Source organism: Nerophis lumbriciformis, linkage group LG11 (genome assembly GCF_033978685.3).
Source record: "Nerophis lumbriciformis linkage group LG11, RoL_Nlum_v2.1, whole genome shotgun sequence".
In the NCBI taxonomy this organism is placed as follows: Eukaryota; Metazoa; Chordata; class Actinopteri; order Syngnathiformes; family Syngnathidae; genus Nerophis; species Nerophis lumbriciformis.
Window position 1 is genome coordinate 49,763,328 of NC_084558.2, and position 26,409 is coordinate 49,789,736.

The 26,409-nt window shown below is 37.8% G+C and overlaps 1 protein-coding gene across 2 annotated transcripts in view; it reads left to right on the forward strand.

Moving 5' to 3' along the window:
- The window catches only part of jmy (junction mediating and regulatory protein, p53 cofactor), an 87,902-nt gene that overhangs the window by 53,161 nt on the left and 8,332 nt on the right, over positions 1-26,409 (forward strand). The window contains exons 3-8 of one of the 2 annotated variants that reach the window (XM_061966291.2): positions 15,960-16,110; positions 16,216-16,385; positions 20,668-20,833; positions 20,903-21,093; positions 21,157-21,231; positions 21,298-21,390. In XM_061966291.2, coding sequence (XP_061822275.1) covers positions 15,960-16,110; positions 16,216-16,385; positions 20,668-20,833; positions 20,903-21,093; positions 21,157-21,231; positions 21,298-21,390 — 846 coding nt within the window. Of the gene's footprint in view, positions 1-15,959; positions 16,111-16,215; positions 16,386-20,667; positions 20,834-20,902; positions 21,094-21,156; positions 21,391-26,409 lie in introns of both variants that reach the window. The other variant, XM_061966290.2, reaches the window with a different exon arrangement.

Consider the following 26,409-nt stretch of genomic DNA (forward strand, 5'->3'; position numbering starts at 1 on the left):
AGTGCACATGTTTATTTCCCTCTGTTGTCTCCAACTAGTTAGTGCACATGTTTATTTCCCCCTTTGTTGTCTCCAACTAGTTAGTGCACATGTTTATTTCCCACTCTGTTGTCTCCAACTAGTTAGTGCACATGTTTATTTCCCCCTCTGTTGTCTCCAACTAGTTAGTGCACATGTTTATTTCCTCCTCTGTTGTCTCCAACTAGTTAGTGCACATGTTTATTTCCCCCTCTGTTGTCTCCAACTAGTTAGTGCACATGTTTATTTCCCCCTCTGTTGTCTCCAACTAGTTAGTGCACATGTTTATTTCCCCAACTAGTTAGTGCACATGTTTATTTCCCCCTCTGTTGTCTCCAACTAGTTAGTGCACATGTTTATTTCCCCCTCTGTTGTCTCCAACTAGTTAGTGCACATGTTTATTTCCCCCTCTGTTGTCTCCAACTAGTTAGTGCACATGTTTATTTCCTCCTATGTTGTCTCCAACTAGTTAGTGCACATGTTTATTTTCCCCTCTGTTGTCTCCAACTAGTTAGTGCACATGTTTATTTCCCCTCTGTTGTCTCCAACTAGTTAGTGCACATGTTTATTTCCCCCTCTGTTGTCTCCAACTAGTTAGTGCACATGTTTATTTCCTCCTATGTTGTCTCCAACTAGTTAGTGCACATGTTTATTTCCCCTCTGTTGTCTCCAACTAGTTAGTGCACATGTTTATTTCCCCCTCTGTTGTCTCCAACTAGTTAGTGCACACGTTTATTTCCCCCTCTGTTGTCTCCAACTAGTTAGTGCACATGTTTATTTCCCCCTCTGTTGTCTCCAACTAGTTAGTGCACATGTTTATTTCCCCCTCTGTTGTCTCCAACTAGTTAGTGCACATGTTTATTTCCCCCTCTGTTGTCTCCAACTAGTTAGTGCACATGTTTATTTCCCCCTCTGTTGTCTCCAACTAGTTAGTGCACATGTTTATTTCCCCCTCTGTTGTCTCCAACTAGTTAGTGCACATGTTTATTTCCCCCTCTGTTGTCTCCAACTAGTTAGTGCACATGTTTATTCCCCCCTCTGTTGTCTCCAACTAGTTAGTGCACATGTTTATTTCCCCCTCTGTTGTCTCCAACTAGTTAGTGGACATGTTTATTTCCCCCTCTGTTGTCTCCAACTAGTTAGTGCACGTTTATTTCCTCCTATGTTGTCCCCAACTAGTTAGTGCACATGTTTATTTCCCTCTGTTGTCTCCAACTAGTTAGTGCACATGTTTATTTCCCCCTCTGTTGTCTCCAACTAGTTAGTGCACATGTTTATTTCCCCCTCTGTTGTCTCCAACTAGTTAGTGCACATGTTTATTTCCCCCTCTGTTGTCTCCAACTAGTTAGTGCACATGTTTATTTCCTCCTCTGTTGTCTCCAACTAGTTAGTGCACATGTTTATTTCCCCCTCTGTTGTCTCCAACTAGTTAGTGCACATGTTTATTTCCCCCTCTGTTGTCTCCAACTAGTTAGTGCACATGTTTATTTCCCCCTCTGTTGTCTCCAACTAGTTAGTGCACATGTTTATTTCCCCCTCTGTTGTCTCCAACTAGTTAGTGCACATGTTTATTTCCCACTCTGTTGTCTCCAACTAGTTAGTGCACATGTTTATTTCCCCAACTAGTTAGTGCACATGTTTATTTCCCCCTCTGTTGTCTCCAACTAGTTAGTGCACATGTTTATTTCCCTCTGTTGTATCCAAATAGTTAGTGCACATGTTTATTTCCCCCTCTGTTGTCTCCAACTAGTTAGTGCACATGTTTATTCCCCCTCTGTTGTCTCCAACTAGTTAGTGCACATGTTTATTTCCCCCTCTGTTGTCTCCAACTAGTTAGTGCACATGTTTATTTCCCCCTCTGTTGTCTCCAACTAGTTAGTGCACATGTTTATTTCCCCAACTAGGTAGTGCACATGTTTATTTCCCCCTCTGTTGTCTCCAACTAGTTAGTGCACATGTTTATTTCCCCCTCTGTTGTCTCCAACTAGTTAGTGCACATGTTTATTTCCCCAACTAGTTAGTGCACATGTTTATTTCCCCCTCTGTTGTCTCCAACTAGTTAGTGCACATGTTTATTTCCCCCTCTGTTGTCTCCAACTAGTTAGTGCACATGTTTATTTCCTCCTCTGTTGTCCCCAACTAGTTAGTGCACATGTTTATTTCCCTCTGTTGTCTCCAACTAGTTAGTGCACATGTTTATTTCCTCCTCTGTTGTCCCCAACTAGTTAGTGCACATGTTTATTTCCCCCTCTGTTGTCTCCAACTAGTTAGTGCACATGTTTATTTCCCCCTCTGTTGTCCCCAACTAGTTAGTGCACATGTTTATTTCCCCCTCTGTTGTCTCCAACTAGTTAGTGCACATGTTTATTTCCCCTCTGTTGTCTCCAACTAGTTAGTGCACATGTTTATTTCCCCCTCTGTTGTCTCCAACTAGTTAGTGCACATGTTTATTTCCCCCTCTGTTGTCTCCAACTAGTTAGTGCACATGTTTATTTCCCCCTCTGTTGTCTCCAACTAGTTAGTGCACATGTTTATTTCCCCCTCTGTTGTCTCCAACTAGTTAGTGCACATGTTTATTTCCCCCTCTGTTGTCTCCAACTAGTTAGTGCACATGTTTATTTCCCCCTCTGTTGTCTCCAACTAGTTAGTGCACATGTTTATTTCCCTCTGTTGTCTCCAACTAGTTAGTGCACATGTTTATTTCCCTCTGTTGTCTCCAACTAGTTAGTGCACATGTTTATTTCCCCCTCTGTTGTCTCCAACTAGTTAGTGCACACGTTTATTTCCCCCTCTGTTGTCTCCAACTAGTTAGTGCACATGTTTATTTCCCTCTGTTGTCTCCAACTAGTTAGTGCACATGTTTATTTCCCCCTCTGTTGTCTCCAACTAGTTAGTGCACATGTTTATTTCCCCCTCTGTTGTCTCCAACTAGTTAGTGCACATGTTTATTTCCCTCTGTTGTCTCCAACTAGTTAGTGCACATGTTTATTTCCCCCTCTGTTGTCTCCAACTAGTTAGTGCACATGTTTATTTCCCTCTGTTGTATCCAACTAGTTAGTGCACATGTTTATTTCCCCCTCTGTTGTCTCCAACTAGTTAGTGCACATGTTTATTTCCCCCTCTGTTGTCTCCAACTAGTTAGTGCACACGTTTATTTCCCTCTCTGTTGTCTCCAACTAGTTAGTGCACATGTTTATTTCCCCTCTGTTGTCTCCAACTAGTTAGTGCACATGTTTATTTCCCCCTCTGTTGTCTCCAACTAGTTAGTGCACATGTTTATTTCCCCCTCTGTTGTCTCCAACTAGTTAGTGCACATGTTTATTTCCCTCTGTTGTCTCCAACTAGTTAGTGCACATGTTTATTTCCCCCTCTGTTGTCTCCAACTAGTTAGTGCACATGTTTATTTCCCTCTGTTGTATCCAACTAGTTAGTGCACATGTTTATTTCCCCCTCTGTTGTCTCCAACTAGTTAGTGCACATGTTTATTTCCCCCTCTGTTGTCTCCAACTAGTTAGTGCACACGTTTATTTCCCTCTCTGTTGTCTCCAACTAGTTAGTGCACATGTTTATTTCCCCTCTGTTGTCTCCAACTAGTTAGTGCACATGTTTATTTCCCCCTCTGTTGTCTCCAACTAGTTAGTGCACATGTTTATTTCCCCCTCTGTTGTCTCCAACTAGTTAGTGCACATGTTTATTTCCCTCTGTTGTCTCCAACTAGTTAGTGCACATGTTTATTTCCCCCTCTGTTGTCTCCAACTAGTTAGTGCACATGTTTATTTCCCCTCTGTTGTCTCCAACTAGTTAGTGCACATGTTTATTTCCTCCTATGTTGTCTCCAACTAGTTAGTGCACATGTTTATTTCCCCCTCTGTTGTCCCCAACTAGTTAGTGCACATGTTTATTTCCCCCTCTGTTGTCTCCAACTAGTTAGTGCACATGTTTATTTCCTCCTCTGTTGTCCCCAACTAGTTAGTGCACATGTTTATTTCCCTCTGTTGTCTCCAACTAGTTAGTGCACATGTTTATTTCCCCCTCTGTTGTCTCCAACTAGTTAGTGCACATGTTTATTTCCCCCTCTGTTGTCTCCAACTAGTTAGTGCACATGTTTATTTCCCACTCTGTTGTCTCCAACTAGTTAGTGCACATGTTTATTTCCCCAACTAGTTAGTGCACATGTTTATTTCCCCCTCTGTTGTCTCCAACTAGTTAGTGCACATGTTTATTTCCCTCTGTTGTATCCAAATAGTTAGTGCACATGTTTATTTCCCCCTCTGTTGTCTCCAACTAGTTAGTGCACATGTTTATTTCCCCTCTGTTGTCTCCAACTAGTTAGTGCACATGTTTATTTCCCCTCTGTTGTCTCCAACTAGTTAGTGCACATGTTTATTTCCCACTCTGTTGTCTCCAACTAGTTAGTGCACATGTTTATTTCCCCAACTAGTTAGTGCACATGTTTATTTCCCCCTCTGTTGTCTCCAACTAGTTAGTGCACATGTTTATTTCCCCCTCTGTTGTCTCCAACTAGTTAGTGCACATGTTTATTTCCCCCTCTGTTGTCTCCAACTAGTTAGTGCACATGTTTATTTCCCCAACTAGTTAGTGCACATGTTTATTTCCCCCTCTGTTGTCTCCAACTAGTTAGTGCACATGTTTATTTCCCTCTGTTGTCTCCAACTAGTTAGTGCACATGTTTATTTCCCCCTTTGTTGTCTCCAACTAGTTAGTGCACGTTTATTTCCTCCTCTGTTGTCTCCCACTAGTTAGTGCACATGTTTATTTCCCCCTCTGTTGTCTCCAACTAGTTAGTGCACATGTTTATTTCCCCCTCTGTTGTCTCCAACTAGTTAGTGCACATGTTTATTTCCCCCTCTGTTGTCTCCAACTAGTTAGTGCACATGTTTATTTCCCCCTCTGTTGTCCCCAACTAGTTAGTGCACATGTTTATTTCCCCTCTGTTGTCTCCAACTAGTTAGTGCACATGTTTATTTCCCCCTCTGTTGTCTCCAACTAGTTAGTGCACATGTTTATTTCCCCAACTAGTTAGTGCACATGTTTATTCCCCCTCTGTTGTCTCCAACTAGTTAGTTTCTGCTCTGTGATGGCGTGAACAAAGACAAAAACCTCCCACTTTTCATCCCTCACGTGCACGCGCTCTCTACTGTACATCTGCTTTACATCTGGTCATGTGACCACACAGGAAGTGGACATTTTGTTCCTTTAACTGGGGAGGGAGGGGGGAGGGGGGAGGGGGGAGGGGCTGAAGTCTGGCCAGGACGCCACGTGGCGCCGATTTTTTTTCTCCCCCTTTTAACTCTTCACTCACAGCATGTGATCTGACCCAAGATGGCTAACTTTACACCAAGTTTGACTTTCATGATTTGACCTTCAAGCACTACACTTAGATGTCAAAGTCAAGGCCCGGGGGCCACAATGTGGCCCTCCACCTCATTCTATTTGGCCCTGGAAATAATATATATCAACTTGTAACTTTTCTTACTGAATGTATTCTTTCTCTCTATTTTGGGAGAAAAATATATATATTTACAAATAACTTAATATATTTTTATCAAACCATTTTTTAAATAGAAATGAATACCAATAATAATGATTTCACAGCAAGTTATCCATCAAATTGTGCAATGTAAAAGTAGCAATAGATTTCATGGTCAAATTGTGAAATTGACTGTGGTTTTTACAGCATTTTTCTTTTAAATGAAAAAAACTGTACTTTTTTTTACTGTAATAAACTGTGGTATCGTTTTGGCATTTACAGTAATACACCGAAAAGGAGTAGTGTTTTTCCATTTGCAGTAATATACACTACATTTTGAGGTGAAATTATTGCAACTTACCGTATATTTTTGAAAATTTTCGTTTAAAAAAAATCTACAACTAAAATGCATATAAAAACGGTACTTCTTTTTACTGTAATAAACTGTAATGCATTTACAGTAATACACCGAAAAATCTACACTTGTTGATTTACGGTAAAAAAAAACAAAAAAACTGGCAGCTCAGGTGCCAACATTTTTTTTGTAAAATTGCAGTTTTTTTTAATTTACAGTTAAAAAACAAATGGAAATTTTACAGTAAAATTCTGGCAACTTTTTTTTTTTTTTTTTTTTTTTTCATAAAAACAGCAATACTGTTTCTCCATTTACAGTAATATACACTACATTTTGAGGTGAAATTACTGCAACTTACCATATTTTTTGAACATTTTCGTTTAAAAAGAAATCTACAAAAAAAATGCATATAAAAACAGTACTTTTTCTACTGTAATAATCTGTAGTGCATTTACAGTAATACACGGAAAAATCTACACTTGTTGATTTGCGGTAAAAAAAAATTTTTTTTTAAAAATGGTAGCTCAGGTTCTGAATTTTTACTGTAAAATTGCATTTTTTTTTATTTACAGTAAAAAAAAACAAATTTACATTTTACAGTAAAATTCTGGCAACTGAGCTGCCTTTTTCTTTTCTTTTTTACCATAAAAACAGCAATACTGTTTCTCCATTTACAGTAATATACACTACATTTTGAGGTGAAATTACTGCAACTTACCATATTTTTTGAACATTTTCGTTTAAAAAAAATCTACAACTAAAATGCATATAAAAACGATACTTATTTTTACTGTAATAAACTGTAATGCATTTACAGTAATACACCGAAAAATCTACACTTGTTGATTTACGGTAAAAAAAACAAAAAAACTGGCAGCTCAGGTGCCAACATTTTTTTGTAAAATTGCAGTTTTTTATTTACAGTAAAAAAAAACAAATGTAAATTTTACAGTAAAATTCTGGCAACTGAGCTGCCTTTTTTTTTTTTTTTTTACCATAAAAACAGCAATACTGTTTCTCCATTTACAGTAATATACACTACATTTTGAGGTGAAATTGCTGCAACTTACCATATTTTTTGAACATTTTCGTTTAAAAAAAATCTACAACTAAAATGCATATAAAAACAGTACTTTTTTTACTGTAATAATCTGTAGTGCATTTACAGTAATACACGGAAAAATCTACACTTGTTGATTTGCGGTAAAAAAACAACAACAAAAAACAGCTCAGGTTCTGAAATTTTACTGTAAAATTGCATTTTTTTAATTTACAGTAAAAAAAAAAACAAATGTAAATTTTACAGTAAAATTCTGGCAACTGAGCTGCCTTTTTTTTTTTTACCATAAAAACAGCAGTAGTGTTTTTTCCATTTACAGTAATATACACTACATTTTGAGGTGAAATTATTGCAACTTACCGTATATTTTTTTAAATTTTCGTTTAAAAAAAATCTACAACTAAAATGCATATAAAAACGGTACTTCTTTTTACTGTAATAAACTGTTATGCATTTACAGTAATACACCGAAAAATCTACACTTGTTGATTTACGGTAAAAAAAACAAAAAAACTGGCAGCTCAGGTGCCAACATTTTTTTTGTAAAATTGCAGTTTTTTATTTACAGTAAAAAAAAAAACAAATGTAAATTTTACAGTAAAATTCTGGCAACTGAGCTGCCTTTTTTTTTTTTTTTTTTACCATAAAAACAGCAATACTGTTTCTCCATTTACAGTAATATACACTACATTTTGAGGTGAAATTGCTGCAACTTACCATATTTTTTGAACATTTTCGTTTAAAAAAAATCTACAACTAAAATGCATATAAAAACAGTACTTTTTTTACTGTAATAATCTGTAGTGCATTTACAGTAATACACGGAAAAATCTACACTTGTTGATTTGCGGTAAAAAAACAACAAAAAAAACAGCTCAGGTTCTGAAATTTTACTGTAAAATTGCATTTTTTTAATTTACAGTAAAAAAAAAAAACAAATGTAAATTTTACAGTAAAATTCTGGCAACTGAGCTGCCTTTTTTTTTTTACCATAAAAACAGCAGTAGTGTTTTTTCCATTTACAGTAATATACACTAAATTTTGAGGTGAAATTATTGCAACTTACCGTATATTTTTTTAAATTTTCGTTTAAAAAAAATCTACAACTAAAATGCATATAAAAACGGTACTTCTTTTTACTGTAATAAACTGTTATGCATTTACAGTAATACACCGAAAAATCTACACTTGTTGATTTACGGTAAAAAAAACAAAAAAACTGGCAGCTCAGGTGCCAACATTTTTTTTGTAAAATTGCAGTTTTTTATTTACAGTAAAAAAAAAAACAAATGTAAATTTTACAGTAAAATTCTGGCAACTGAGCTGCCTTTTTTTTTTTTTTTTTACCATTAAAACAGCAGTACTGTTTCTCCATTTACAGTAATATACACTACATTTTGAGGTGAAATTACTGCAACTTACCATATTTTTTGAACATTTTCATTTAAAAAAACATCTACAACTAAAATGCATATAAAAACAGTACTTTTTTTACTGTAATAATCTGTAGTGCATTTACAGTAATACACCGAAAAATCTACACTTGTTTATTTACGGTAAAAAAACAAAAAAAACTGGCAGCTCAGGTGCCAACATTTTTTTTGTAAAATTGCAGGTTTTTTTTATTTACAGTTAAAAAACAAATGTAAATTTTACAGTAAAATTCTGGCAACTGAGCTGCCTTTTTTTTTTTTTTTTTTTTACCATAAAAACAGCAATACTGTTTCTCCATTTACAGTAATATACACTACATTTTGAGGTGAAATTACTGCAACTTACCATATTTTTTGAACATTTTCGTTTAAAAAGAAATCTACAAAAAAAACGCATATAAAAACAGTACTTTTTCTACTGTAATAATCTGTAGTGCATTTACAGTAATACACGGAAAAATCTACACTTGTTGATTTGCGGTAAAAAAAAAATAAAAAATAAATGGCAGCTCAGGTTCTGAAATTTTACTGTAAAATTGCATTTTTTTTTATTTACAGTAAAAAAAAAAACAAATTTACATTTTACAGTAAAATTCTGGCAACTGAGCTGCCTTTTTTTTTTTTTTTTTTTTACCATAAAAACAGCAATACTGTTTCTCCATTTACAGTAATATACACTACATTTTGAGGTGAAATTACTGCAACTTACCATATTTTTTGAACATTTTCGTTTAAAAAAAAATCTACAAAAAAAATGCATATAAAAACAGTACTTTTTTTACTGTAATAATCTGTAGTGCATTTACAGTAATACACGGAAAAATCTACACTTGTTGATTTGCGGTAAAAAAACAACAACAAAAAACAGCTCAGGTTCTGAAATTTTACTGTAAAATTGCATTTTTTTAATTTACAGTAAAAAAAAAAAACAAATGTAAATTTTACAGTAAAATTCTGGCAACTGAGCTGCCTTTTTTTTTTTTACCATAAAAACAGCAGTAGTGTTTTTTCCATTTACAGTAATATACACTACATTTTGAGGTGAAATTATTGCAACTTACCGTATATTTTTTTAAATTTTCGTTTAAAAAAAATCTACAACTAAAATGCATATAAAAACGGTACTTCTTTTTACTGTAATAAACTGTTATGCATTTACAGTAATACACCGAAAAATCTACACTTGTTGATTTACGGTAAAAAAAACAAAAAAACTGGCAGCTCAGGTGCCAACATTTTTTTGTAAAATTGCAGTTTGTTTTATTTACAGTAAAAAAAAACAAATGTACATTTTACAGTAAAATTCTGGCAACTTTTTTTTTTCTTTTCTTTTTTTACCATAAAAACAGCAATACTGTTTCTCCATTTACAGTAAAATACACTACATTTTGAGGTGAAATTGCTGCAACTTACCATATTTTTTGAACATTTTCGTTTAAAAAAAAATCTACAACTAAAATGCATATAAAAACAGTACTTTTTTTACTGTAATAATCTGTAGTGCATTTACAGTAATACACGGAAAAATCTACACTTGTTGTTTTGCGGTAAAAAAAAATTAAAAAAAATGGCAGCTCAGGTTCTGAAATTTTACTGTAAAATTGCATTTTTTTTTATTTACAGTAAAAAAAAACAAATTTACATTTTACAGTAAAATTCTGGCAACTGAGCTGCCTTTTTTTTTTTTTTTACCATAAAAACAGCAATACTGTTTCTCCATTTACAGTAATATACACTACATTTTGAGGTGAAATTACTGCAACTTACCATATTTTTTGAACATTTTCGTTTAAAAAAAAATCTACAACTAAAATGCATATAAAAACAGTACTTTTTTTACTGTAATAATCTGTAGTGCATTTACAGTAATACACCGAAAAATCTACACTTGTTGATTTACGGTAAAAAAAAACAAAAAAACTGGCAGCTCAGGTGCCAACATTTTTTTGTAAAATTGCAGTTTTTTATTTACAGTAAAAAAAACAAATGTACATTTTACAGTAAAATTCTGGCAACTTTTTTTTTTTTTTTTTTACCATAAAAACAGCAATACTGTTTCTCCATTTCCAGTAATATACACTACATTTTGAGGTGAAATTACTGCAACTTACCATATTTTTTGAACATTTTCATTTTTTTTTAAAAATCTACAACTAAAATGCATATAAAAACAGTACTTTTTTTACTGTAATAAACTGTAGTGCATTTACAGTAATACACCGAAAAATCTACACTTGTTGATTTACGGTAAAAAAAACAAAAAAAACTGGCAGCTCAGGTGCCAACATTTTTTTGTAAAATTGCAGTTTTTTTTAATTTACAGTAAAAAAAACAAATGTACATTTTACAGTAAAATTCTGGCAACTTTTTTATTTTTTTTATTTTTTTTACCATAAAAACAGCAATACTGTTTCTCCATTTACAGTAATATACACTACATTTTGAGGTGAAATTACTGCAACTTACCATATTTTTTGAACATTTTCGTTTAAAAAAAAATCTACAAAAAAAATGCATATAAAAACAGTACTTTTTTTACTGTAATAATCTGTAGTGCATTTACAGTAATACACGGAAAAATCTACACTTGTTGATTTGCGGTAAAAAAATAAAATAAAAAAATGGCAGCTCAGGTTCTGAAATTTTACTGTAAAATTGCATTTTTTTTTATTTACAGTAAAAAAAAACAAATTTACATTTTACAGTAAAATTCTGGCAACTGAGCTGCCTTTTTTTTTTCTTTTTTTTTTTACCATAAAAACAGCAATACTGTTTCTCCATTTACAGTAATATACACTACATTTTGAGGTGAAATTACTGCAACTTACCATATTTTTTGAACATTTTCGTTTAAAAAAAAATCTACAACTAAAATGCATATAAAAACAGTACTTTTTTTACTGTAATAAACTGTAGTGCATTTACAGTAATATACCGAAAAATCTACACTTGTTGATTTACGGTAAAAAAAAACAAAAAACTGGCAGCTCAGGTGCCAACATTTTTTTGTAAAATTGCAGTTTTTTTTTATTTACAGTAAAAAAAACAAATGTACATTTTACAGTAAAATTCTGGCAACTTTTTTTTTTTTTTTTTTACCATAAAAACAGCAATACTGTTTCTCCATTTACAGTAATATACACTACATTTTGAGGTGAAATTACTGCAACTTACCATATTTTTTGAACATTTTCGTTTAAAAAAAAATCTACCAAAACAATGCATATAAAAACAGTACTTTTGTTACTGTAATAATCTGTAGTGCATTTACAGTAATACACCGAAAAATCTACACTTGTTGATTTGCGGTAAAAAAAAAAATTTTTTTTTAAATGGCAGCTCAGGTTCTGAAATTTTACTGTAAAATTGCATTTTTTTTTTAATTTACAGTAAAAAAATTTTTTTACATTTTACAGTAAAATTCTGGCAACTGAGCTGCCTTTTTTTTTTTACCATAAAAACAGCAGTACTGTTTTTTCCATTTACAGTAATATACACTACATTTTGAGGTGAAATTATTGCAACTTACCATATTTTTTTGAACATTTTCGTTTAAAAAAATTTTTTTTTAAATAAAATGCATATAAAAACAGTACTTTTTTTTTGTGTAATAAACTGTAGTGCATTTACAGTAATACACCGAAAAATCTACATTTGATTTACCGTAAAAAAACAAAAACAAAAAAAACTGGCAGCTCAGGTGCCAAAGATTTTTTGTAAAAATTGCATTTTTTTTAATTTACAGTAAAAAAAAAACAAATGTAAATTTTACAGTAAAATTCTGGCAACTGAGCTGCCTTTTTTTTTTCACCATAAAAACAGCAGTAGTGTTTTTCTATTTACAGTAATATACACTACATTTTGAGGTGAAATTACTGCAACTAACCATATTTTTTTGAACATTTTCGTTTAAAAAAAATCTACCATTAAAATGCATATTTAAAAAAAGTACTTTTTTACTGTAATAAACTGTGGTGTCGTTTTGGCATTTACAGTAATACACCGAAAAATCTACACTTGTTGATTTGCGGTATAAAAAACAAAACAAGAAAACTTGCAGCTCAGGTGCCAACATTTGTTTGTACAATTGCATTTTTTTTATTTACAGTAAAAAAAAAAAAAAGGTAAATTTTACAGTAAAATTTTGGCAACTGAGCTGCCTTTTTTTTTTCACCATAAAAACAGCAATACTGTTTCTCCATTTACAGTAATATACACTACATTTTGAGGTGAAATTACTGCAACTTACCATATTTTTTGAACATTTTCGTTTAAAAAAAAATCTACAACTAAAATGCATATAAAACAGTACTTTTTTTTTTACTGTAATAAACTGGTGCCATTTTGGCATTTACAGTAATACACGGAAAAATCTACACTTGTTGATTTGCGGTAATAAAAAAATAACAAAAAATGGAAGCTCAGGTGCCAAAATTTCTTTGTAAAATTGCAGTTTTTTTATTTACAGTAAAAAAAACAAATGGAAATTTTACAGTACAATTCTGGCAACTGAGCTGCCTTTTTTTTTTACCACAAAAACAGCAGTAGTGTTTTTCCATTTACAGTAATACACACTACATTTTTGGGTGAAATTATTGCAACTTATATATTTTTTTACATTTTAATTAAAAAAATCTACTACCAAAATGCATTTAAAAATGGTGTAATAGTAGTATTCACTATTAGAAGCGGCCCTTTGGGGCCAAACATAACTGCCATGTGGCCCTCAGTGAAAACCACTGCTGTATTACTGTAAATGCCAAAATGGCACCACAGTTTATTACAGTAAAAAAAAAAAAAAAAAAAATTAATTTAGAGAAAAATGCTGTAAAAACCACAGTAAATTTCACAATTTGACCATGAAATCTATTGCTACTTTTACATTGCACAATTTCATGGATAACTTGCTGTGAAATCATTATTATTAGTATTTATTTCTATTTTAAAAAAATAGTTTGATAATATATTTTTGCATAATTAGACAATATTTAAGTTAACATCATTTGCGATTACATGGAGTACATATATTTTTGTTGTTTAGTAAAAAAAACTTTATTGATACTTTATTATTTCCAGGGCCAAAAAAAATGGGCCTTGACTTTTGACACCTGTGGACTGATGGGACTATTCGAGGGATCCTTGCCTTTTTCCACAAGGAGAGAGTTTGAGGCTCGGACAAAATGTTAATAAAATTGCGGAGTATATCCACCTGGTCAGAGTATATCCACCTGGTCAGAGTATACCCACCTGGTCAGAGTATACCCACCTGGTCAGAGTATACCCACCTGGTCAGGGTATATCCACCTGGTCAGGGTATACCCACCTGGTCAGAGTATATCCACCTGGTCAGACTATACCCACCTGGTCAGAGTATACCCACCTGGTCAGAGTATATCCACCTGGTCAGATTATATCCACCTGGTCAGAGTATATCCACCTGGTCAGAGTATATCCACCTGGTCAGATTATACCCACCTGGTCAGAGTATATCCACCTGGTCAGAGTATATCCACCTGGTCAGAGTATACCCATCTGGTCAGAGTATACCCACCTGGTCAGAGTATACCCATCTGGTCAGAGTATATCCACCTGGTCAGAGTATATCCACCTGGTCAGAGTATACCCACCTGGTCAAACTATACCCACCTGGTCAGAGTATACCCACCTAGTCAGAGTATACCCACCTGGTCAGAGTATATCCACCTGGTCAGAGTATATCCACCTGGTCAGAGTATACCCACCTGGTCAGAGTATATCCACCTGGTCAGACTATACCCACCTGGTCAGAGTATACCCACCTAGTCAGAATATATCCACCTGGTCAGAGTATATCCACCTGGTCAGAGTATACCCATCTGGCCAGAGTATATCCACCTGGTCAGAGTATATCCACCTGGTCAGAGTATACCCACCTGGTTAGAGTATATCTACCTGGTCAGAGTATACCCACCTGGTCAGAGTATATCCACCTGGTCAGAGTATATCCACCTGGTCAGAGTATATCCACCTGGTCAGACTATACCCACCTGGTCAGACTATACCCACCTGGTCAGAGTATATCCACCTGGTCAGAGTATACCCACCTGGTCAGATTATACCCACCTGGTCAGAGTATACCCACCTGGTCAGACTATACCCACCTGGTCAGATTATACCCATCTGGTCAGAGTATATCCACCTGGTTAGAGTATATCCACCTGGTCAGAGTATACCCACCTGGTCAGAGTATACCCACCTGGTCAGACTATACCCACCTGGTCAGACTATACCCACCTGGTCAGAGTATACCCACCTGGTCAGAGTATACCCACCTGGTCAGAGTATATCCACCTGGTCAGAGTATATCCACCTGGTCAGAGTATATCCACCTGGTCAGAGTATATCCACCTAGTCAGACTATACCCACCTGGTCAGAGTATACCCACCTAGTCAGAATATATCCACCTGGTCAGAGTATATCCACCTGGTCAGAGTATACCCACCTGGTCAGAGTATATCCACCTGGTCAGATTATACCCACCTCGTCAGAGTATACCCACCTGGTCAGAGTATATCCACCTGGTCAGATTATACCCATCTGGTCAGAGTATATCCACCTGGTCAGAGTATATCCACCTGGTCAGAGTATACCCACCTGATCAGAGTATACCCACCTGGTCAGAGTATATCCACCTGGTCAGACTATACCCACCTGGTTAGAGTATATCCACCTGGTCAGAGTATACCCACCTGGTCAGAGTATATCCACCTGGTCAGAGTATATCCACCTGGTCAGAGTATATCCACCTGGTCAGAGTATATCCACCTAGTCAGACTATACCCACCTGGTCAGAGTATACCCACCTAGTCAGAATATATCCACCTGGTCAGAGTATACCCACCTGGTCAGAGTATACCCACCTAGTCAGAATATATCCACCTGGTCAGAGTATATCCACCTGGTCAGAGTATACCCATCTGGTCAGAGTATATCCACCTGGTCAGAGTATACCCACCTGGTCAGAGTATATCCACCTGGTCAGATTATACCCACCTCGTCAGAGTATACCCACCTGGTCAGAGTATATCCACCTGGTCAGATTATACCCATCTGGTCAGAGTATATCCACCTGGTCAGAGTATATCCACCTGGTCAGAGTATATCCACCTGGTCAGAGTATATCCACCTAGTCAGACTATACCCACCTGGTCAGAGTATACCCACCTAGTCAGAATATATCCACCTGGTCAGAGTATATCCACCTGGTCAGAGTATACCCATCTGGTCAGAGTATATCCACCTGGTCAGAGTATACCCACCTGGTCAGAGTATATCCACCTGGTCAGATTATACCCACCTCGTCAGAGTATACCCACCTGGTCAGAGTATATCCACCTGGTCAGATTATACCCATCTGGTCAGAGTATATCCACCTGGTCAGAGTATATCCACCTGGTCAGAGTATACCCACCTGATCAGAGTATACCCACCTGGTCAGAGTATACCCACCTGGTGCAGAGGATTGACCTTTTTGTAATGAGGACATTTAAAGTTGTTTTTTTACTGCCCTCTGCTGCAAGCTGTCGGTATTACACCTCATCACACTTTTGCTTACCCTTCAGATCTCGCTGGAGACGGAGCGCCTGGGCCCTCGCCGCGTGGAGGGCCTGAGGAAGGAGGACGAGGAGTGGCAGAAGAAGGCGCACGGGGCCGTCCTCGCCATCCAGGACCTGACCGTCAAGTTCTTCGAAAGCACCAACCGGGCGCAGAAAGGTATTTTCTGCCAAGCTGAGCCTTTTTGCACGCCGTTCTTCCGCCTCTAAGAGGTGTGTGTGTGTGTGTGTGTGTGTGTGTGTGTGTGTGTGTGTGTGTGTGCAGCGCTGTGCGAGCGGATGCGCGCCGACCAGCGCAAGTTGGGCAAGTCAGCGTGGGCGGCGGCGGTGGAGCGCATGGAGAGGCTGCAGTACGCCGTCTCCAAAGAGACTCTGCAGCTGATGCGGGCCAAAGAGATCTGCCTGGAGCAGAGGAAGCACAGCTTGAAGGAGGAGGTGAGACACACACACACACACACACACACACACACACACACACACACACACACACACACACACACCCTGTGATATATTGTGTGTGTGACGTTCACAACATGTCGTAATGACTGAGGCTTGGTGCGGTGGAGACAAACGCCACAAAAAGGCGTTGATTGTCCTCCAGCAGCAACATGAGAGCACAAAAAGAGTCCAAAAGAAGGTCTATTCACATTGTATTTAGGCAACAAACTGCTTGAGCCTTCATGGAGGGCGCCCTCTGGTGGTCACTGCCAACTACATCCTCGCTCGCCTCCTCTTGGCATCAAACACTTTATTGCCTCATTTTAGGGAACTAGTTGTAATAAACAAAGATGTTTCTACTTACCTTTTATTTACCTTCTTTGACTTTGTTTTATTTCCCTTTACCTTCTAAATTCCTTATTTGACCTTCTATTTAACTTTTTTACAATTGATATACCTTCTATTTACCTTCGCTTACCTTCTTGACTGTCTTTTACTTTGTTTTATTTCCTTTTACTTTCTACATTCCTTATTTTACATTATATTTACCTTCTCTTTAACTTTTTTACAATTGATATACCTTCTAATTAACTTTTTTTTACCTTTTATTTACCTTCTTTGACTGTCTTTTACTTTGTTTTATTTCCTTTTACCTTCTAAATTCCTTATTTTACATTATATTTACCTTCTTTTACCTCATATTTCACTTTTCTTACCATTTATTTACCTTCTATTGACCTTTTTTGACCGTCTTTTACTTTGTTTTATTTCCTTTTACTTTCTACATTCCTTATTTTACATTATATTTACCTTTTATTTAACTTTTTTACAATTGATATACCTTCTAATTCACTTTTTTTACCTTTTATTTACCTTCTTTGATTGTCTTTTACTTTGTTTGATTTCCTTTTACCTTCTAAATTCCTTATTTTACATTATATTTACCTTCTTTTACCTCATATTTCACTTTTATTACCTTTTATTTACCTTCTATTGACCGTCTTTTACTTTGTTTTATTTTCTTTTACCTTCTAAATTCCTCATTTTACATTATATTTACCTTCTATTTAACTTTTTTACAATTGATATACCTTCTATTTACCTTTGCTTACCTTCTTGACTGTCTTTTACTTTGTTTTATTTCCTTTTACTTTCTACATTCCTTATTTTACATTATATTTACCTTCTCTTTAACTTTTTTACAATTGATATACCTTCTAATTACCGGTAACTTTTTTTTTTACCTTTTATTTACCTTCTTTGATTGTCTTTTACTTTGATTGTCTTTTACTTTGTTTTATTTCCTTTTACCTTCTAAATTCCTTATTTTACATTATATTTACCTTCTTTCACCTCATATTTCACTTTTCTTACCTTTTAATTTACCTTCTATTGACCTTTTTTGACCGTCTTTTACTTTGTTTAATTTTCTTTTACCTTCTAAATTCCTCATTTTACATTATATTTACCTTCTATTTAACTTTTTTACAATTGATATACCTTCTAATTAACTTTCGCTTACCTTCTTGACTGTCTTTTACTTTGTTTTATTTCCTTTTACTTTCTACATTCCTTATTTTACATTATATTTACCTTCTCTTTAACTTTTTTACAATTGATATACCTTCTAATTCACTTTTTTTTTACCTTTTATTTACCTTCTTTGATTGTCTTTTACTTTGTTTTATTTCCTTTTACCTTCTAAATTCCTTATTTTACATTATATTTACCTTCTTTTACCTCATATTTCACTTTTCTTACCTTTTATTTACCTTCTATTGACCTTTTTTGACCGTCTTTTACTTTGTTTTATTTTCTTTTACCTTCTAAATTCCTCATTTTACATTATATTTACCTTCTATTTAACTTTTTTACAATTGATATACCTTTTATTTCACTTCTTTTACCTTTTATTTACCTTATTTGACTGTCTTTTACTTTGTTTTATTTCCTTTTACCTTCTAAATTCCTTATTTACATTATATTTACCTTCTTTTACCTTCTATTTCACTTCTTTTACTTACCTTCTCTTTAACATCTTTTATCTTCTATTGAACTTCTTTTACCTTTTTTCACCCTGCATAATCCTCATTTACCTTTTAACTTGTCTTACCTTTTATTTACCTTCAATTTACCTTTTTTTTTAACCTTCCCTTTACATTAATTTACCCTCTTAACCTTTAATTTACTTTCGATTCACCCTTGACCTGTTACTATCTTTTACTTTTTATTCCATTTCTTTTACCTTCTTTCATGCGGTCCTGATTTGATCACTTTTACTACGCTCAAACATTTCATCAGAATATAAATCAAAGCTTTTTTCTTATCAAACTAATCAATTTAATAGATGAATAATCCTTGCAGCCGAAGACGTCCTACAAATAATGTCTTTATGATCAACTACATCAGGAGGTTGCCTACAGCCACAGCTCTTAATGCCATGTTTGTTGAACAACTTCACTAATTATTTGTGTTTGTAGACAACACAGCCGGCTCACTGACTAGAGGCGTAACTACAAGCATTTAAGGTAGTTAAGCTGACAGTCGTCCGGCTCACTGACTAGAGGCGTAACAAAGAGTATTTATGGTACTTGAGCTCACAGTCAGAAGGCTCACTGACTAGAGGTGTAACTACAAGCCTTTAAGGTAGTTAAGCTGACAGTCGGACGGCTCACTGACTAGAGGCGTAACTACAAGCATTTATGGTATTCAAGCTCACCGTCGGACAGCTCACTGACTAGAGGCGTAACAAAGAGTATTTATGGTACTTGAGCTGACAGTCATTTATGGTATTTAAGCTCACTGACTAGAGGCGTAACTACAAACATTTATGATACTTGAGTTGACAGTCGGCCGGCTCACTGACTAGAGGCGTAACTACAAGCATTTATGGTATTTAAGCTGACAGTTGGCCGGCTCACTGACTAGAGGTGTAACAAAGAGTATTTATGGTACTTGAGCTCACAGTTGGCCGGCTCACTGACTAGAGGCGTAACAAAGAGTATTTTTGGTACTTGAGCTGACAGTCGACCGGCTCACTGACTAGAGGCGTAACTAAGAGCATTTATGGTACTTGAGTTTACAGTCAGTCGGCTCACTGACTAGAGGCGTAACTAAGAGCATTTATGGTACTTGCGCTGACAGTCGACCGGCTCACTGACTAGAGGCATAACAAAGAGTATTTATGGTACTTGAGCTCACAGTTGGTCGGCTCACTGACTAGAGGCGTAACAAAGAGTATTTTTGGTACTTGAGCTGACAGTCGACCGGCTCACTGACTACAGGCGTAACTAAGAGCATTTATGGTACTTGAGTTTACAGTCAGTCGGCTCACTGACTAGAGGCGTAACTAAGAGCATTTATGGTACTTGAGTTTACAGTCAGTCGGCTCACTGACTAGAGGCGTAACTAAGAGCATTTATGGTACTTGAGTTTACAGTCAGTCGGCTCACTGACTAGAGGCGTAACAAAGAGTATTTATGGTACTTGAGCTCACAGTTGGCCGGCTCACTGACTAGAGGCGTAACAAAGAGTATTTATGGTACTTGAGTTTACAGTCAGTCGGCTCACTGACTAGAGGTGTACTAACAGTATTTTTGGTACTTGAGCTCACAGTTGGTCGGCTCACTGACTACAGGCGTAACAAAGAGTATTTTTGGTACTTGAGTTTACAGTCAGTTGGCTCACTGACTAGAGGCGTAACTAAGAGCATTTATGGTACTTGAGCTGACAGTCGACCGGCTCACTGACTAGAGGTGTACTAACAGTATTTTTGGTACTTGAGCTGACAGTCGACCGGCTCACTGACTAGAGGTGTACTAACAGTATTTTTGGTACTTGAGCTGACAGTCGACCGGCTCACTGACTAGAGGTGTACTAACAGTATTTTTGGTACTTGAGCTGACAGTCGACCGGCTCACTGACTAGAGGCGTAACTAAGAGCATTTATGGTACTTGAGCTGACTGTTGCCAGCTCACTGACTAGAGGCGTAAGTAAGAGCATTTATAGTACTTGAGCTGACAGTCGCCGGCTCACTGACTAGAGGCGTAACTAAGAGCATTTATAGTACTTGAGCTGACAGTCGACCGGCTCACTGACTAGAGGCGTAACTAAGAGCATTTATGGTACTTGAGCTGACAGTCGGCTGGTTCACTGACTAGAGGTGTACTAACAGTATTTTTGGTACTTGAGCTGACAGTCGACCGGCTCACTGACTAGAAGCGTAACTAAGAGCATTTATGGTACTTGAGCTGACAGTCGACTGGCTACGCTTTGCAGATGCGGAGCCTGCAGGGCGGCGAGGAGGCCATGCTGCACCTGGACCAGCTGGAGGCGCTCTACTACCAGCTCCAGCTGCAGCTCTACCACATCCAGGCCGAGGTTCTGCGCTGCGAGGAGCTGCTGATCACGGCGCAGCTGCAGAGTCTGCGCAGACAAATCACAGGTGCAGTCGCACGCTTTGCCCAGCAGAGGGCAGTCCCGTTCATTGAAGGCCCGTTGTGGTCCCCCTCAGAGAGACAGGACGAGGTGGTCTACTACGACGCTTTCGAGAGCCCCGACGCCATGAAGGGGGACAAGGACCCCGCCACCCCGCCGGCCTCGCTCAGAGACGAAGACCTGGGCGTCCTGCAGCAGAGGACTCGGCAGCTGGAGGCCCGCAGAGGACGCATCACCGCCAAGAAAGTCTACCTCAAAAACAAGAAGGTGAGGAGACCAGACCTCGGACTCGCTTGACACCAGCTAAAAGAGACTTTGGTCTTTCAACAGGACATTTGTGTCTCCAATCACAAGCAGAAGGTCCTAGAACGTCAGGGAGTTCTGGGGGACAACACGTCTCTGCAGGTTAGACGGACAGCCCGTAGCTTCTTTGGGACAGCTGGCATCAAACTAAATGTCTTTCCTGGAAAGGTTGAGGAGACGGAGGAAGACGAAGACGAGCAGAACGCACGAGTCAGTCAGGAGAGACAAAGAACTCTGGACAGACTTCGCAGCCTCAATCAGGTAGAGACCAGACACTGACTTCATGAGCGTCCCTCTGTTGATGGTTTATTGTCCGAGTCAACTAAAACCTTCTCTCTTCTTGAGGCTTCAACGTTTTCTGTCCAATGAACCCTTGTGTCCTTGTGTCCTTGTCACCTTTGTCCCATAAAACCCTTCATGTCAAATAAGGTGTCCATTAAACGCCTCCATCTTTGCGTTCATAGAACTCTTCAATGAGTCTTTGCATTGGTGTCCACCCAGTCCTTAGGTTCCTGTCTGTATCAAAGGTTATCTTATGTCCAAGTCATGAGTCAGTGTCCATGAAACCTTTGAACAAGTCTTGCATCGGTGTCTACAGTCCTTAGGTTCCTGTCTGTATCAAAGGTTATCTTATGTCCAAGTCATGAGTCAGTGTCCATGAAACCTTTGAACAAGTCTTGCATCGGTGTCTACAGTTCTTAGGTTCCTGTCTGTATCAAAGGTTATCTTATGTCCAAGTCATGAGTCAGTGTCCATGAAACCTTTGAACAAGTCTTGCATCGGTGTCTACAGTCCTTAGGTTCCTGTCTGTATCAAAGGTTATCTTATGTCCAAGTCATGAGTCAGTGTCCATGAAACCTTTGAACAAGTCTTGCATCGGTGTCTACAGTCCTTAGGTTCCTGTCTGTATCAAAGGTTATCTTATGTCCAAGTCATGAGTCAGTGTCCATGAAACCTTTGAACAAGTCTTGCATCGGTGTCTACAGTTCTTAGGTTCCTGTCTGTATCAAAGGTTATCTTATGTCCAAGTCATGAGTCAGTGTCCATGAAACCTTTGAACAAGTCTTGCATCGGTGTCTACAGTCCTTAGGTTCCTGTCTGTATCAAAGGTTATCTTATGTCCAAGTCATGAGTCAGTGTCCATGAAACTTTTGAACAGGTCCTTGCATCGGTGTCCACCCAGTCCTTAGGTTCCTGTCTGTATCAAAGGTTATCTTATGTCCAAGTCATGAGTCAGTGTCCATGAAACCTTTGAACAAGTCTTGCATCGGTGTCTACAGTCCTTAGGTTCCTGTCTGTATCAAAGGTTATCTTATGTCCAAGTCGTGAGTCAGTGTCCATGAAACCTTTGAACAAGTCTTGCATCGGTGTCTACAGTCCTTAGGTTCCTGTCTGTATCAAAGGTTATCTTATGTCCAAGTCATGAGTCAGTGTCCATGAAACCTTTGAACAAGTCTTGCATCGGTGTCTACAGTCCTTAGGTTCCTGTCTGTATCAAAGGTTATCTTATGTCCAAGTCATGAGTCAGTGTCCATGAAATCTTTGAACAAGTCTTGCATCGGTGTCTACAGTCCTTAGGTTCCTGTCTGTATCAAAGGTTATCTTATGTCCAAGTCATGAGTCAGTGTCCATGAAACCTTTGAACAAGTCTTGCATCGGTGTCTACAGTCCTTAGGTTCCTGTCTGTATCAAAGGTTATCTTATGTCCAAGTCATGAGTCAGTGTCCATGAAACTTTTGAACAGGTCCTTGCATCGGTGTCCACCCAGTCCTTAGGTTCCTGTCTGTATCAAAGGTTATCTTATGTCCAAGTCATGAGTCAGTGTCCATGAAACCTTTGAACAAGTCTTGCATCGGTGTCTACACAGTCCTTAGGTTCCTGTCTGTATCAAAGGTTATCTTATGTCCAAGTCATGAGTCAGTGTCCAGGAAACCTTTGAACAAGTCTTGCATCGGTGTCTACAGTCCTTAGGTTCCTGTCTGTATCAAAGGTTATCTTATGTCCAAGTCGTGAGTCAGTGTCCATGAAACCTTTGAACAAGTCTTGCATCGGTGTCTACAGTCCTTAGGTTCCTGTCTGTATCAAAGGTTATCTTATGTCCAAGTCATGAGTCAGTGTCCATGAAACTTTTGAACAGGTCCTTGCATCGGTGTCCACCCAGTCCTTAGGTTCCTGTCTGTATCAAAGGTTATCTTATGTCCAAGTCATGAGTCAGTGTCCATGAAACCTTTGAACAAGTCTTGCATCGGTGTCTACAGTCCTTAGGTTCCTGTCTGTATCAAAGGTTATCTTATGTCCAAGTCGTGAGTCAGTGTCCATGAAACCTTTGAACAAGTCTTGCATCGGTGTCTACAGTCCTTAGGTTCCTGTCTGTATCAAAGGTTATCTTATGTCCAAGTCATGAGTCAGTGTCCATGAAACTTTTGAACAGGTCCTTGCATCGGTGTCCACCCAGTCCTTAGGTTCCTGTCTGTATCAAAGGTTATCTTATGTCCAAGTCATGAGTCAGTGTCCATGAAACCTTTGAACAAGTCTTGCATCGGTGTCTACAGTCCTTAGGTTCCTGTCTGTATCAAAGGTTATCTTATGTCCAAGTCATGAGTCAGTGTCCATGAAACCTTTGAACAGGTCCTTGCATTGGTGTCCACCCAGTCCTTAGGTTCCTGTCTGTATCAAAGGTTATCTTATGTCCAAGTCATGAGTCAGTGTCCATGAAACCTTTGAACAAGTCTTGCATCGGTGTCTACACAGTCCTTAGGTTCCTGTCTGTATCAAAGGTTATCTTATGTCCAAGTCATGAGTCAGTGTCCATGAAACCTTTGAACAGGTCATTGCATCTGTGTCTACCCAGTCCTTAGGTTCCTGTCTGTATCAAAGGTTATCTTATGTCCAAGTCATGAGTCAGTGTCCATGAAACCTTTGAACAAGTCTTGCATCGGTGTCTACAGTCCTTAGGTTCCTGTCTGTATCAAAGGTTATCTTATGTCCAAGTCGTGAGTCAGTGTCCATGAAACCTTTGAACAAGTCTTGCATCGGTGTCTACAGTCCTTAGGTTCCTGTCTGTATCAAAGGTTATCTTATGTCCAAGTCATGAGTCAGTGTCCATGAAACCTTTGAACAGGTCCTTGCATTGGTGTCCACCCAGTCCTTAGGTTCCTGTCTGTATCAAAGGTTATCTTATGTCCAAGTCATGAGTCAGTGTCAATGAAACCTTTGAACAAGTCTTGCATCGGTGTCTACACAGTCCTTAGGTTCCTGTCTGTATCAAAGGTTATCTTATGTCCAAGTCATGAGTCAGTGTCCATGAAACCTTTGAACAAGTCTTGCATCGGTGTCTACAGTCCTTAGGTTCCTGTCTGTATCAAAGGTTATCTTATGTCCAAGTCGTGAGTCAGTGTCCATGAAACCTTTGAACAAGTCTTGCATCGGTGTCTACAGTCCTTAGGTTCCTGTCTGTATCAAAGGTTATCTTATGTCCAAGTCATGAGTCAGTGTCCATGAAACCTTTGAACAAGTCTTGCATCGGTGTCTACAGTCCTTAGGTTCCTGTCTGTATCAAAGGTTATCTTATGTCCAAGTCGTGAGTCAGTGTCCATGAAACCTTTGAACAAGTCTTGCATCGGTGTCTACAGTCCTTAGGTTCCTGTCTGTATCAAAGGTTATCTTATGTCCAAGTCATGAGTCAGTGTCCATGAAACTTTTGAACAGGTCCTTGCATCGGTGTCCACCCAGTCCTTAGGTTCCTGTCTGTATCAAAGGTTATCTTATGTCCAAGTCATGAGTCAGTGTCCATGAAACCTTTGAACAAGTCTTGCATCGGTGTCTACAGTCCTTAGGTTCCTGTCTGTATCAAAGGTTATCTTATGTCCAAGTCATGAGTCAGTGTCCATGAAACCTTTGAACAGGTCCTTGCATTGGTGTCCACCCAGTCCTTAGGTTCCTGTCTGTATCAAAGGTTATCTTATGTCCAAGTCATGAGTCAGTGTCCATGAAACCTTTGAACAAGTCTTGCATCGGTGTCTACACAGTCCTTAGGTTCCTGTCTGTATCAAAGGTTATCTTATGTCCAAGTCATGAGTCAGTGTCCATGAAACCTTTGAACAGGTCATTGCATCTGTGTCTACCCAGTCCTTAGGTTCCTGTCTGTATCAAAGGTTATCTTATGTCCAAGTCATGAGTCAGTGTCCATGAAACCTTTGAACAAGTCTTGCATCGGTGTCTACAGTCCTTAGGTTCCTGTCTGTATCAAAGGTTATCTTATGTCCAAGTCGTGAGTCAGTGTCCATGAAACCTTTGAACAAGTCTTGCATCGGTGTCTACAGTCCTTAGGTTCCTGTCTGTATCAAAGGTTATCTTATGTCCAAGTCATGAGTCAGTGTCCATGAAACCTTTGAACAGGTCCTTGCATTGGTGTCCACCCAGTCCTTAGGTTCCTGTCTGTATCAAAGGTTATCTTATGTCCAAGTCATGAGTCAGTGTCCATGAAACCTTTGAACAAGTCTTGCATCGGTGTCTACACAGTCCTTAGGTTCCTGTCTGTATCAAAGGTTATCTTATGTCCAAGTCATGAGTCAGTGTCCATGAAACCTTTGAACAAGTCTTGCATCGGTGTCTACAGTCCTTAGGTTCCTGTCTGTATCAAAGGTTATCTTATGTCCAAGTCGTGAGTCAGTGTCCATGAAACCTTTGAACAAGTCTTGCATCGGTGTCTACAGTCCTTAGGTTCCTGTCTTTATCAAAGGTTATCTTATGTCCAAGTCATGAGTCAGTGTCCATGAAACTTTTGAACAGGTCTTGCATCGATGTCCACCCAGTCCTTAGGTTCCTGTCTGTATCAAAGGTTATCTTATGTCCAAGTCATGAGTCAGTGTCCATGAAATCTTTGAACAAGTCTTGCATCGGTGTCTACGGTCCTTAGGTTCCTGTCTGTATCAAAGGTTATCTTATGTCCAAGTCATGAGTCAGTCCATGAAACCTTTGAACAGGTCCTTGCATCGGTGTCCACCCAGTCCTTAGGTTCCTGTCTGTATCAAAGGTTATCTTATGTGCAAGTCATGAGTCAGTGTCCATGAAACCTTTGAACAGGTCCTTGCATCGGTGTCTACACAGTCCTTAGGTTCCTGTCTGTATCAAAGGTTATCTTATGTCCAAGTCATGAGTCAGTGTCCATGAAACCTTTGAACAAGTCTTGCATCGGTGTCTACAGTCCTTAGGTTCCTGTCTGTATCAAAGTTTATCTTATGTCCAAGTCATGAGTCAGTGTCCATGAAACTTTTGAAC